This window comes from Calonectris borealis, chromosome 1 (assembly GCF_964195595.1).
Source record: "Calonectris borealis chromosome 1, bCalBor7.hap1.2, whole genome shotgun sequence".
NCBI lineage: Eukaryota > Metazoa > Chordata > Aves > Procellariiformes > Procellariidae > Calonectris > Calonectris borealis.
In genome coordinates this window covers 51,041,508-51,056,433 of record NC_134312.1, presented here as the reverse complement: position 1 = coordinate 51,056,433, position 14,926 = coordinate 51,041,508, and the positions used below count along the sequence as shown (strand labels likewise).

Sequence of the window (14,926 nt, the reverse complement as noted above, 5' to 3'; positions counted from 1 at the left end):
GTAGCTCCCAGTGATTGCTGAACTACTTGGCCTCACTACGCATACACATTAATCACTTCTGATTGCGTTTTTGTTTTGTTTTGTTTTGTTTTTAAAGTCTATGCCTAACTGATGATGATGAGAATTTTATCATTGATTTCAGCGGAACTAAGACTTCAAACCCATCTCTCAAATTAAGAGATTCCTCCACATTAGAAACTCCATAACTGGCTAGCAAACCCTGGCCTACCAATACCTGGATTGCTAATTCACAGGAACTCTGTCTCCAAAGAGTCTACAAGTTTTGTTTGCTACCTCCAAGCTTGAGTCTGCATAATGCCTCCAGGAAAAAGAGAAACAAAGACTCTCTCGACAGAATGACATAAAATAAGCGTGGGATTAAGGGTGTTGCTGGATCATAGCAACAGTAGGCAAGCACCATGACAGTGGAAGCTCTTCTGAGCTCTGCAGAAGTGCAGCCCAAATTCAGACAAGATAACCAGATATTAGATGTAAAGTTGGTAACAGCAGTTTGGGTATTTAAGGTCTGACTCTGACCCAGACTGATGCTTCACTTATAAAGTGGCAGAAATCCTTAAAGCAGTAGTTTACTTGAATCTATTATCTTATTTAATATTGTGCTTACCTTATTGGCAGAGGACAGATAGATGTAGTTATTATCTACTGGATCAAGTCGAAGTTTGGGGAAAATGGAGGTTTCTTCCTTAATTTCGTACAAAATCTCTGGGCAATTAGACTCCATATCCTCATTAAGAATAGCCTAAAATACATGAAATTAAATTATTCACGAGTCTTTTTATTGATCAGTCAGCATTTTAAAAAAAAGCCTAATTTCAGCTACATCAGAGTTTCTGAGATGATTTACTGTGCCCTGATTCAATTCACCTACTGCGCTGGCTCTCACACTGCAGAAAGATGGAGGAAAAGACCACCCGAACAGAATTTCAACAAAATCCATGCCAGACACATTTTGCACTGAATCTGGCACTGGTTTAGTGTATGAAACATCCCTCCCACCAAGTATGTTCCTGATTGACGCAGAAACTGAATGTGGAAGAGACGCCTATATCCCAAAGTCATAATGTGTTAAGTACTCCTATGAACGGACAAGAAAGTATCAGCCTTCAGAAAACAAATTAACATTCAGATACCCATAATGTAAAAAGGAACCTATACAAGTTACTGACAACTGTTTTCAGGACAGAAGTTTCTTTGTGGCTTTTGTGAGTATACATCTGAGGTGGTATTCCTTTTTCTTACCTTGCCCAACTCTACAGTTTTCCACCACCCTTCGCATAGAATTCAAGAGAACCAGAGACTACAGAAACGTTATTTTGCAAGTTAATAAGCACACCACATTGATATAAGGTTCTCCATACACATGACTAAACAAGGGAGATATGTTCAAGGTCTCCACTGTGCTAAGGAGACACGGAAGACTTCAATTTCATTTTTCATTATCAAAAGCACAGTGAAACAAATGGGCAAAAGTTTTCCAAGCTCTCTACTATCTTCCTCTCCAACTGCCTGCTTAATAAAAACAAAAAAATGAGAGTCATCCTTTGCAGTGTAAACAGGAAATGCACGTTCTTGTAAAACCCAGAAAAAACTTAAAGCCTAAAAGACGTTTAACTGGATGGTTGAGAAGTTTGATAATGAGATAAGATGACTTTCACTTCCAGGTGATCGATTTAAGCTAGTGTAGGTCAACTATGCAGAAGCTAAGGCAAAATGAATCTTGTCTTTTCTCTCTAACAGACAGCTATTCACATCACACAGCTAGGCTAACAAACAAATAAATATGCTTTCAAAATCTAACAATATTTAATATTTCTACTGGAAAATCAAAGCAAGCAAGGAAACAAAAGACAGAGTAACTGAGAATCCCACACTCCATACATTGATACTGTGGGCATTAGCAGTTCAATGAAATGTTTCCTTGAATTTTAAGCAGGGTACATAATTGCTTTTGAAAGTTATCTTCCTCTCCAAGTATCAATACAGCAGTTACTGCACAAGCAAACAAAAAATAAACAGAGATTCAGAGGATTATATCTGTTTATAATACAGTGCCTAAACCAGGAAACATTTACCCACTTGAACACAGCAGCAGCTGATGGAGAAGGGAAGAACTGCCACACTCAGCTTACCTTCAGTAACTGTCCATCATCTGTTCCCAAAAAGAGAACTATCTGATTCAAAACAACTGTGCCATAAACAGCCACTAATCCAGAGTGAATCAAGGTAGGTAATTTCTTGATTGATTGTGCCTCCTGAAAATCAGATATAAGAGAAAGCTATTACAAAACCATTCACCTATACTGCAAAATGTTAAGAAAAAGAAAAAGAAGAATCCCTGAAAAGATTCTCAGAGAACAAAACTTTAGACAATACTTTGAGTAACATTTTAATTCTGAGCAACATATCATTGGAAATGGCACATGAAACATGAAACTACTTCTTTTTTATACATGGCAACTGTGATAGAGATTACATCTACTGCAGCTAAATCACTGACCTCACTGGGACACAGACTTGGCTAAACAGCATCAAGTTACCTTGCAACAGAATTTCTCTTTTTTGGGACATAATGCCCTGGGCTTCTTCTGAATTGTCAGTTCTTCTCAATGAAGCCATGCTTTGCCATCACCTGACTGCATCTACCATGAAGGCTACAGATACACTCAGCAACCACTTTTAAAGGTATGCAAATATTCTGGAGAAAGAAGGCATTTCAAACACACAGCCTCTTTTTTTTTGTGTGTATGTGTGTATGTCAGAAAATGTGGAGCTTCATCCTCCCCTCTCTGGTTTCCTGCTTTACACTAAAGGAAGTTGAGACTTGCGTATTACATAAATATAAAAATGAGATAAAGCGGCACAAAGTTAATGTCAGGAAGAACATAAATGTACCTGTGTGAACTTTAAAATCAACATGCTACCTACAATTCTCTGTCCAAGCTGAAAAAAGTTAAGTGACAAACAGTGTAAGCAGCTCATGAAAGAAAACATCATGCAGGAAATCCCTGTATCTTGTGGAAGGAACAACCAAAGCAAATAACCCCGATTGTAGATGATCAAGTGCTGAAAGGATGCACCGATGTGTGAGAATAAGATCATTCACCAGGTGAGAGACGGTCTCTGCCCCAAACTCCCTACAAGCCCAGATACCTCCCTAGCAAGCAAGTACCTCAGTTTTGCAGTCCTGTAATTGCTTTAAGTCAATCTCCATGGCAGATGCTGCCAAAGGTGTGATCCCACCTGCTCTTCAAATGGGTCCAAACCCAGCCAAGCTCTACCTCCCCTTCCCCTCTATTAGTATAATGCTTTCCAGTGAGCTTGGTTAAGGAAATGAGGTGCACCTAGAAAATGGTCTGTAAATCTATCTACCTACCTACCTACCTAAATTTTCATTTGAGTCATTCTCCTCCTCACATGCATGTGAGGCTGCACGGACGCCAGTGCTGACACAAAGGAGCAGCAGGCATGAAGAGGTGGGGGGAAGAGCTCAGGTAGGTCCAGGTCCTTCAGAACAAGCCCAGTAGGTCAGCTTACAAAACCCAGAACCTCAGCCTCAAGGACGGATTCCTAAACCTACAGGAACTCTCTGAGTGCAAGAACCTATTTCGCTTTAATGCACAAGACAAAGTGTGAGAATGGACCATTAAAACTGACATTTTGCAGAAAGGTGAAGGCATTTCTCAAAGTTATGAAGCGAATCCGTAATACAGTAACAGCTGAATTCAGCTCTCTTGCATGCTAGGATGCTGGCTTAACCCAAAAAGTCTTTCCACATAGAAACAATTTTTTTCTAAACTGCAATCCTAAATCAATTAAAATATTTTTCAGTCATCTGAATTATTTTAATTAGCTTGCAAGAACAGCCACTTGGAGTAAAAGAAGACTTGATTAACTTTCATATTTAAAACCTTTTTTTTCATGCATGTCGTAGTTTAACCCCAGCCGGCAACTAAGCACCACACAGCCGCTCGCTCACTCACCCCCGGTGGGATGGGGGAGAGAATCAGAAGAGTGGAAGTGAGAAAACTCGTGGGTTGAGATAAAGACAGTTTAATAGGCAAAGCAAAAGCTGCGCGCACAAGCAAAGCAAACCAAGGAATTCATTCACCACTTCCCATCGGCAGGCAGGCGTTCAGCCGTCTCCAGGAAAGCAGGGCTCCATCACGCGTAACGGTGACTTGGGAAGACAGACGCCATCACTCCGAACGTCCCCCCCGTTCCTTCTTCTTCCCCATCTTTATATGTATGACATCATATGGTATGGAATATCCCTTTGGTCAGTTGGGGTCAGCTGTCCCAGCTGTGTCCCCTCCCAACTTCTTGTGCACCCCCAGCCTCCTCGCTGGTGGGGTGGTATGAGAGGCAGAAAGGGCCTTGACTCTGTGTAAGCACTGCTCAGCAATAACGAAAACATCTCTGTATTATCTACACTGTTTTCAGCACAAATCCAAAACATAGCCCCATACTAGCTACTATGAAGAAAATTAACTCTATCTCAGCCAAAACCAGCACAGTGCAGCAGGAAGAAGACACAGGAACTGTCATGTACCAGCACAGAACTTCAGTAAAACCCATTTAGGCATGAAACTCCACTGCCATGGAGGTCAGTTTTAGATGGGGAGTGGGGGGGAAGTGATTGCAAGCATTTTAAGGTGGAAAAAGTTAACTCACTTCTTTATTAGATCACAAAACTCCAGCATGGGTGCACACAATGAGCCTTCACTCAGGCTAAAGAGTGAGGAGGTGAAGCTTCTAGGCTTTCATTTCCACCAGAATGAGGACTTTTTTTTCTGCAGTGCACCATATAGTAGTGTAAGGAAAACAAAACACCCTAGGTTCCTCACAGACTCTGTACAAAAAGATCACGGAAGAGGGGAGGACTCACCCAGTCTCTGAAAAGCTTTGCTGCCAGATTTTATTTTGACCCACATACTAGTAAAATAACTAGTGTCATATCAGTGCATCCTCCTCATCTGACTGAAGAACCAATACTGACAAGTGTGGAAGCCTCCTCCCCTCACTCTGCTTGCTAGAGGGAGGGTCAATGTGACATTGAGCTAATACAGATAAGAAGAGGGGGAATTTAGACGGTGGGCAGTCACAACAAAAATTGCCTTCTCTCTTTTGCAACCTATTTCTCCAGCTTGCCCGTTCCCTCCAGGGTGCAGCTGCTGCTTTCACCCTTCTGTCATCCCTTTTCCATGTGCATTTATTTTTTTAATAAGCTCTTTTACCTCTTCCACTGTGACTAATGGGGTTACAGCACTGTAGGGCTTTCCCAAGCTTTTTCTTTCACAGCTAAATCCATCCTTATAATGCATTTACAGTCTAAACTTCCTTTATACTTGAGGAGTCACTCATCTCCACAATCATCTATCCATCTATCCTGTAACATTTTCAGGCTCATACAAAAACAACAAAAGCAAAAGAAAAGACAATACTGCTCTAGAAGACCTTTCGTTTTTTAATTTTTCAGTTCCACCCTCTGTTCTATTCTATAGTCCCCCAAAATCTTCATGTGCACAGGTAAGCCTAGAGATCTCCTGAATTAACTCACATTTAGCTTTTAAGTTCACCCCCCTACGTTGTTTGGTTATTGGCATGAAAGGTATTTATACTAATTTTCTATTTTGCATGTCATTTTCAGATTTATCTCCGCATGATTCCAGCTGTAGCAACCATATTCACACTTCTACTTTCTGTCTTGATTTCCTCCTGATTATTTTACATTGTGTGCCTCAGAGGGAAGGGCAGCATTTTTAGCTCACTCAGCACTCAACATATTGCAGCTGGCGAAAAAGTAAAAATAAAGGGTTTGAGCATCAGAGTGAATGAACAGATGCAGCTATACAAAAGGACATAAGACTTGTGAGCAGCACATAGCAATGGTCGACACTGGAACAATACATAGATGTTTTTCCTAGAGGGGAAAAAACTTCTGGAACCTCATTCTTCTTTCTTAACTTCACCACTCTTCAACCTCCTGCACCAATTTTTATTATATCAGAGGATAACAAACTTAAATATTGGTGCATGCAGCGAGCCTTTATTAGGGCTAAGGAATGAGGAGATGGACTATTCCAAAATTTTATTTCCATGAGGTTTTTTAATTTGTGCACTGCATAGCAATGCTAGGTGGACAAACCATCCCAGGCGAGCAGACTGCAAAAAATCAGGGAGGATGACCAGGAAATGAGAGGGTCTTCACAGAGACCTTGCAGAGGCAAGGTCCTGAGCCTCATGATGCAAGGCAGGAGGGACAGTCAGAGGCTATGCTTGAGCAAGAGGTTGATGGAGACTCCTGAGATGGGGTAGGCTAGAAATTTGTGACTTCTTGCAGCAGCAGAAATGCCCCTCCTCTGCCCTTAGATTTGAGTTTACAGAATTGATAAAGTGTCCTAATAACCAACGAGGGAGAACAAGCTCCATTAAGGAAGGTTTTGAAACCAACTGAGCTTGAACAGAGCATTAGCAGAAAGCAAGAGGAAGTGGTGGGTTACCGTGGTTGGAGATTCCCTCCTGTGAAGGATGAAGGCACACAACTGCTAAGCCGTCATGCTGTTACAACAGGTTTCTTTTTTTTTAGGGGCCCCGATCCATTACATTGCAGAGAGCCTGCCGATGATTTTCCGTTCCTTGGACCACCACCCATTGTTGCACATCCACATGGACACCAAAGACATTGGTGCAGATCGGGACTCCAGGCTTTGTTAACCTTATGGGGTCAGTGAAGGGTGATGCTCTCCTGGATTTGCTACTCACAAACAAGGAAGAACTGACTGGAGATGTGATAATCACTGGCAGCCTTCACCGTAGTAACTATGAAATAACTGAATTCAGGATCCTGAGGGTGGTGAGGAAAGTACAGCAGAATACCAGGCTTCACCTTGTTTAGTGGGATCCCCTGAGAGGCAGCTTTGAAGGAAAATGGAGCTCAGGAAAGCTAGTAGGTCTTTCAGGACAACCTCCTCCAAGCACAAAACTCAGGAAAACAAGCAGACGTATCAGGAGATCGCCCCCAGCTAAGCAGGGAAGTTATGATTCAACGAAAATGCAGAAAAACCGTACAGAAGAGGTGGAAGCAGGAACAAGCAACTGAGGAGGAACTGCCTGGACATGTAGGGATGGTGTTAGGAAAGCCCAAGCTCACCTGGTGTTTAAACTGGCAAGGGATGTTATGGGCAACAAGAAGAGCTTCTACCACCACATGAGCAATAAAAGAATAAACAATGAAAATGTGTGCCAGCTGCTGAATATTTCAAGTGGTTTACTGACAGTAGATGCAGATAAGGCTCTGACTTTACCGGCAAGGTCTTGTGGTCCTTTTTACCTACAGAGTTCAAGGAGAAGAGAAACTACCAGTGCTGGAGGAGGATTAAGCCAGGGATCGCTTAAGAAATATCAGCTTATAAAAGTCCCAGGGAAACCAGATGGGATCTGTAGGAAGATGCTGAGAGACTGTCTGATGACACTGCGAGGCCATTCTCTCATATTTCAAAAGTTGTGGAGAACAGGGGAAGCCTCCAACAACTGAATAAAGGCAAATACTGCACCCATCTTCAAAAAAAGACGAGAAGGATGACCTGAGGAACTACACATTGGTCAGTCTCACTTTTTCCCTGGGAAAGCCATTTCTAGGCACAAGAAGAAGGAGAAAGTGACTGGGAAAAGTCAGCATGGATTCACCAAGGATACATCATGCCTGACCAACCTGATTGCCAACTTCAGCAAGGCTCTTGACACCATTTCCCACAGCATCCTTGTATCCAAGTTGAGGTGTAACAATTCAGACAAGGGAGACTACTGAATGGGTGGAAAAACTGGATGGATCATCAGGCTCAAAGGGTATTGGTTAATGTTTTTTACTCTACCTAGACACTGGTTACAGGTGGAGTTCCTCAGGGAACCTATCCTGGGACATGTCCTGCTCAATATCTTTATCAATGACCTTGAGGAAGACACTAAAAGCTTCTGGGTTAAGTTTGCAGATGACATCAAAATGAGTTGTCATGCTTGAGTGCAGGGCTGCCATTCAGAGGGACCTAGATAGGCTATAGGAATAGGCCAACAGGAACCCCCAAAAATTCAGCAAGGACAAATGCAAAGTCCTGCAGCTGGGAGGGACTAACCCTGGGAAGGACTAAGACTAGAGAGCAGCTCTGCTGAAAAGGACACAAAGGTCCTGGGTTGTAGCGACAGGAGCATAGCCAGATCGAGCGAGGAAAGTGATTATTCTCATTTACCTGGCACATGTTCAATTGTGTCTAGGATACTGCTCTCAGTTCTGGGACCCTCAGTACAGCACTGATCTTGATAAATCAGAGTGAGTTTAGTGGTGGGCCACTGTGATGGTCAGAGCCTGGAGCACCTGCCCTATGAGGAAAGGCTGAGGGAACCTGGCTGGCTCAGCCTACAGAAGAGGCAATTTCAGAAGGACCAGAGAAACAGATCCAGGCTCTTGACTGAGGTGTATGCAGGACACAAACTGAAACAGGGGAGGTTTCTAGTGGACAGGAGATTAAAAAACAGCACTATGAGGACAATTAAGCAGAACAGGTTGTCCAGAGAGGTTGTGCAGTCTCCATCCCTGGAGGTGTCAAGATCTGACAGGACAAAGCCCAGAGCAACCTTGTCTGATCTCAGAGCTGACCCTGCTGGACTGGAGACCTCCTCTGAGGTTCCTTCCAACCTGAACGATTGGAAGAGAATCCTCTGTTCAAGAGCCCCCAGGCTCTCAAAAGCTTCCGCTAAGAACACCTGGTGAAGCCAGATGACTAAAAGCAATTCTTCTTCTTACTGACAATGTGAGAGTTTACAAGTCTCCTATGGCTTACTTCCCACACCAAACAGGCATGAACTGAAAATTCATTTGTAACCGGGCAGAAATATTCACTCTAGAAACGTTAACTCTAGAAATCTGTCAAACGTCAGATGAAATACTAGCAGTCTGGTAATACACAGGAGATGACTTTACTACTGGAAAATTATTACAGGATCAATTTTGATACCAAATGATATTTAGAAGTCTGTAATTCTTTCCTTAAATAAAAGACTACGAATCATTTTGGAATGAGTTACCACACAAATTCAAATGTCATTCCTGCAAATTAATGGTTGTGACTAAACTGATGCGACTCTGTTGACTTCAAAATCTCATTTCAGTAGAGCTTATACCAGCTAAGATTTGTCCTAGGATTCCAAACTATGCTCGATAAATTAAGGGGCAAATACCAACCCACATATTTATCACCCACTGAAAAATGCAAAAATTCGAAGAACAGACTGCTATATATCTCCACTTGCGTTAAATAGCAGATTAAAATCCGACCAAGACAGCTTAGTATTCAGTAGCTATCAGTAGCTACTTAGCCTTTGCACATCATAAAATAAACACCTTAATATAAACTAAGCGTCTTACACGTGTATGCCTAACACTTTCTTGGATTTTCTCCCTGAAAAATTGCAGAATCCTTTTCTTCCCATGCAACTTTTTTTAATGGTAAAACTAATTTCCAGATTTGTCATTGAGGTTAGGTAAGGCAACATCCTACAACTCTCTCCTGTTGATGTTGTCTAATTTGAGCCCTTCTCCTACTCATCTGCTTGGTCGTGATCCACAAGATCCTGGGATCTTTGGGAGAGATCTGAGATTCTAGTAGCTCCTGTTCAGCCATGGAACAACAGAAGGAAAGGCCTTCTTAAAGCTCACTAGCTACTAGATGAAGTTTGTGACAAATTCCAGCATTCCTCCTATGTATTGACTAAGGAGGTTCGAGTTCATAACTGTGATCCACCAAAAATGTTTGTTAGTGCTCAGTCAGGTTTCTGAAAAAAACAAACGAACAGAGAATGAGATTTGGCAAATTCACATCTATTAACTAAAGAAATTGTGAAGAAGATGCGCTTACGTACATGCAGGTTATGCTAGCGAGTCCATTAACACATACACCTCGACAGTGCGTGTAAGTAGATATAATCAAAACTAAGAGACATGTGGGTCAGAGGAAAACAAGCTAAATATAAAACCACAAAATGTTTTCAGAGTAGTTTCATCTAAGACACCACCTGCCTCTTGCTAGTTACGGATCATGTCTCTGGGAATCCAGTATTATATAAGTCCAGAATAAACACATCCAACTAGGACAAAATGCTTTGTGCACACTACTGAACAAAACTAAAATAGAATTAGCAGCAATTCCACAGAATTTGTAGCAGTCACCTACTTTTTGATAAAGTTGGTAAGCAAGGATCTTAAAAATTACTAATTTTCAATGACAGACTCAAACGCAGCATTAAAACTTAATGCAAATGTCAACTTTGGCCTAAGTAGCAATGTGAGGCTAAAGAGATTACACACCTACAATGAGTTCCTACAGGGTGTGGAACAATTTGGTTCCAATCCAGTGAAGTACTCAAGTTCACGCTTAGCTTTAGATGCATGGGCAGCTCCCCTGAAGATGATGGAACTACTTATATGCCTACTGTTAAATATGCCCTTAAGTGCTTTCCTGGGTTACGGCCAGAAAGCTCAGTACCTTAAAGGAATGAGTTCAGAGTAGAACATGCAGCAGTAGCATAGCGGGGAATTCAGGACCACGAATACCTCAGGCTAAGTCCCTCTTGCAGTGCCAACACAGTGCAAATACAAGCAGCTGTGTGAGTGCAGACAGGTAAGAGGATGTCTTGCCTAAATGTAATCAGAATAATTACAGAAATCTGAAGAATGACATGATCAGAACGAAAACAAACTGCCACTACTCCCTAACGTATACTCTAACTATAAATGGTATTCCTGCAGTGAAAAAAAAATGGTGTTTTCAATTCCTACATAAACTGACACTCCGTGCCAGTGATCATGAGCAGTGTACCTCATATGACGCCTGAGCTTCAGAATTCAAGTGTACCCAGCAAAGAAGACTAAGACCCGCAGCACCCTACAACACATGGCATCTGCAATGCAAAAGTCAGGCTGACATTCAGCATGGTCCACCCGCCACAAACACCCTACAGGTCTTGCACTGCAGGCAATCATAATGCTGCAACACATTCATTTGCTCAATACCAACGCTCTCTTTAAAAGACTGGGCTGTAAAGCACACGTTAACTACTGTTGCTTGCTACCATTCCTACACATTGTACTACAACGTACTCATGATGGCTCCGTGCTACGAGGCACCCCTTTCTGGCCAGAGCCACTGCTAGCTATTGCACACATTTCTCCTACAAGCTGCGCACCGACGGACGCGCTGTGCACCATCTTCCCGCCAGTTCTGAAGCCCGCGCGCTTCTGAGTCCAAGAAGAGCATGTTCCACGTTTGCAGGGATTCCCATGATTTGGTGAGAGACAGTAGAAGGATCTGGACTAAAACAACCCAGAAGCAGCAGCATATGGGCCTGTCATCTCCAAACTTACTCTGCAATAGCTCAGCCTAACCTTCTGTAGTGTAAAAAAACATTTTAAAGCTGAACTACATGCATTTATTTCTATGTTTATACACCATAAGCACATATAATCAGCGTAAAAAGGGAGCATAATTAGCTATGTAATGTTATAGGTCATATTACTACACAACACCCAGATGTCCTGCTATCTCACAAAATACTAAAACACCTCTTCCTTGTCAGTGGTAAAGTGTATTTATTGTTGTGCCAAAATATCATTATTAATAACATCACCATAGTTAGGGACATAAAGTTAAGCAAACAATCCTTTTAATAATTTTTAAAGTTGGGATTCTTCAGCATTGTAGCCAAATATAATCTACATTTCCAGGAGGGATGAGCCTTTTGGGACCTGAAAGTAACTTTGGAGTCACAGGAGTTTAAATCAGATCAATCCTTAAACAAGTGGATCATTGATTTTTCATATCCAGGCACTGGGAGGCAATGGGGACGAGAGGAACAATGGATTGAGAGGAACACCAGTCAGACAGGAATACCTGCCTCACTTTAGGTGCATTATCTTACTCTACGAAATCCATGAGACTCTTCTGGAATTTCTAGCGTGGGGCTTTGGAAAGTGTTTATAAAGGATCTGCTGCCCAGGCAGGTTTCTTTTTTTTTGCTTTGCAGGCTCAGAAAGCACCTTACGAAGAAACCCCACAAGTAATTAGGAACAAGGAATACAAATTAAAAATCCAACTAGCAAATAGGTATTTTGGGACGAGCATGAGACTTGCTGAAATTCATTCAGCAAGTTTGTCTTGTGAGAGCACAGAAATCATGCAGTAAGCTATAAACTGGCACTGCAAATCAAAGAGCTGGCTCCTGCTCTGTTGCGAGAGTTTCACTATTTACTTCAGCACAATTGTTTCACCCACATATGGAGTTCTCATTCATAACTATGTCCCCTAACACTGGCAATAGTCTCGCAACTCAGTAGGGAGATAAGCAGACTGAATCACACGTGCCCTTTGGTAGGCTGTATTTGGAAGAATCTCAGCACTGCGCTCTGCTAGGGGCTAGATTTGGGAAGCCAAGGAGTGACAGTAAATCTACCGCACTTCTTCCAAGGAGTTTCCGACAAACTCCCATCATAACACAGCAAGGATTCAGGGGTTAAGCTGCAAAGTGCCTGGATGGTGGGGGAGCTGCAAAAGGCCAAGGCTTGCTTTATGATGGCTTGCTTGATCCCCTACGGTTGTCCCTGATAATTTTCAGTGTTGTTCCTTTCAGAGCCACAGCTCTGAAAAGACTTCTGAGTGTGACTTAAAAGCATGGACAGGCCTTGCAAAAGCACCTTCTTCTCCTGAATTACATTTTTAGCTTCTTGAATTTCATTTTTAGTCCATTTATTTAGTAGCTACTGAGGCCACAGCAAAGCAGGTAGCCTTGTCTACCCTGCCCTCCATGTGCACAGCTCACCCTCAAAAAGAGGAAGGAGCTGGAGAGAGAGTGTTAGAGAAGTAGGTGACCAGGGGATCTCCATGGGATACCACTGCCTGTGAAAATGTAACCACTGCAACAACAAAGACATATCGCCTATTGCTGTCTGCTGCGCATATGGGTTTGGGGGGGTGGCTGCGAGCCCCCTCGAGCAAGGCCAATCTTGGGAGGCTTGGGAAGCACCTACCACCGAACAAGCAACCATAAATAATAACTAGTGAGCAATGGGGATAACAACACACAGGAGTCAATTTGAGGGGCTTTTTTTCATTTCTGATGTAGCTGCAATGACATGAGTTGTGAATGCACAGAATAAGGTAGGAGCTGCTTTATCTCGGCTGTACGGAAAATACAATGAAGTACGACTAATCCTTGACAGAAAAGAGCGCACTGAGTGAGGAGCCCAAGACTCCAGCCCGACCCAGGATGCCCTCGGTGTTCCCTCAGACATGTCTTTCCCGAGACGTAGGTGGGAAGGACACTCGAGGATCTGGTAAGGGATCAGCTCTTTAGAAACAGAAAGTGCTGGGGAAATCATTAGGACTGATGGAGCCAGGGCTGATGCGCAAAGCCTGGCGCGGCTCTGAAGTCCCCCCCAAACTTCACGTGCCTTCAGGTCAGGGACAACCCACAAGTCATGCACAGTGACACCAGCCACAACAACAGTGACAACAACGGTGTGCAGGAGGAAAGCTTAGCAAAACGATGCCCAGACTTACACAGCTCTTCCCGTTCATGATGAAGTGCGTGGACGCACAGGCTTGCTCCTTCATCTCCTCCATCCCAAAGATGCAGACGGCGGTGGCATTCCAGGCCTTGGTACTGCGGCTGTGGCGGAAAACACCCACCCACCAGCCCCGCTTGTCCTGGCGGACAAGGCTGGAGGAAACGATGAGGCTCCTGCACCCGCAGTCCAAATACACGTGCCCTTGCAAGGTAAAGCCACCCTCTGAGGGGCGCAGCTGGCGCAGGACAGCCATGCTCGGTGGCTCCATGTCCTCGCCCAACCTGGCCTTTAACCTGTAGTAGGGAAAGAAGAGGTGATCCCCCCACTGGAGCGCGTCGACAAAGTGTAGAGGCTCCTCCTTGCGCTTGATGATGCCCAGCTCCTCCTTGGACTGCAGGTTGTCCATGCTGCGTACCGTGATGACGGTCGCCTCATCCGACTGGGAGGGCTCGCAGCCCAGATGGTTCCCGTAGCGGCCGGCCGAGTAGGTGGCTGCCACGGCCAGGTACCAGGCGCCAGCCAGCTGGAAGACGACGCCGGCGGTGGAGCCGTCGGGCAGGCAGCTGACTACCTCGCTGCGGTTCAAGCGCTGCCGGTAGGCCGGCTGCTCCCACACCTCGCAGGTGCCGTCCTTCTGGGTCCAGCCAGCCAGCAGGACGCCCTCTCCTCCGGCCTCCTCGTAGGGCAGCAGCAGGTTGCTGCGCACTCCGGGGGGCTCCCCGCAGCCCTGCCCCGCCGCCGCCGGCACCACGCGGCGGCGGGGCCGCAGCTCGGGCCGCAGCTCGTAGAGGCAGCTGCCGCCCGCCACCAGCACGCCGCCGCCGCTCACCTCGATGTTGTCGATGGGGGCCCCCGGCAGCTCGAAGCTCTGGGGGCCGCCGGCGCCCGCCAGCGCCGCCAGCAGGGGCAGCGCCCAGCTGAGGGCGGGCGGCGGCGCCGCCATGGGCGCGGGCTCGGCTCGGCGCCGCGGGGCGCCTCAGGCGGCGGCGGGCGGCGGGCGCTGCTGCGCCATGCTGCGCGGAGGGGCCGGGCGCGCTGGCTGCGCCGCCGCCGCCGCCGCTTCTCCCTCCGCCGCGGCCGGGCTGCGCGCGGGCGGGGAGTTCCTCTTTCGGGGCGGGGAGGAGGGGGTGCCTGTACGGGAGAGGTGGGCCGGGCTCCTCCGGGAGGGCTGCCGAGCCACCTCGCCGCCGTGCGCCGCTGCTCCCCCTCCGCCCCCCGGCACCGCCGGCCCGCCTCGCCGCGAACGGGGGGCGGTGGCGGCGCCGCGGGAGCCCACCTCGGCCGCCGGGCTGT

The 14,926-nt window shown here is 45.3% G+C and overlaps 1 protein-coding gene across 1 annotated transcript in view; it reads right to left on the bottom strand.

Moving 5' to 3' along the window:
- The window catches only part of PLXNC1 (plexin C1), a 73,232-nt gene extending 58,656 nt beyond the window's left edge, over nt 1-14,576 (bottom strand). Inside the window, exons 1-3 of the mRNA XM_075151202.1 lie at nt 13,626-14,576; nt 2,151-2,273; nt 626-760 (exon numbers count right to left, since the gene is read on the bottom strand). Coding sequence (XP_075007303.1) covers nt 626-760; nt 2,151-2,273; nt 13,626-14,576 — 1,209 coding nt within the window. The remainder of the gene's footprint in view (nt 1-625; nt 761-2,150; nt 2,274-13,625) is intronic.
- Nucleotides 14,577-14,926: the final 350 nt, after the last annotated feature.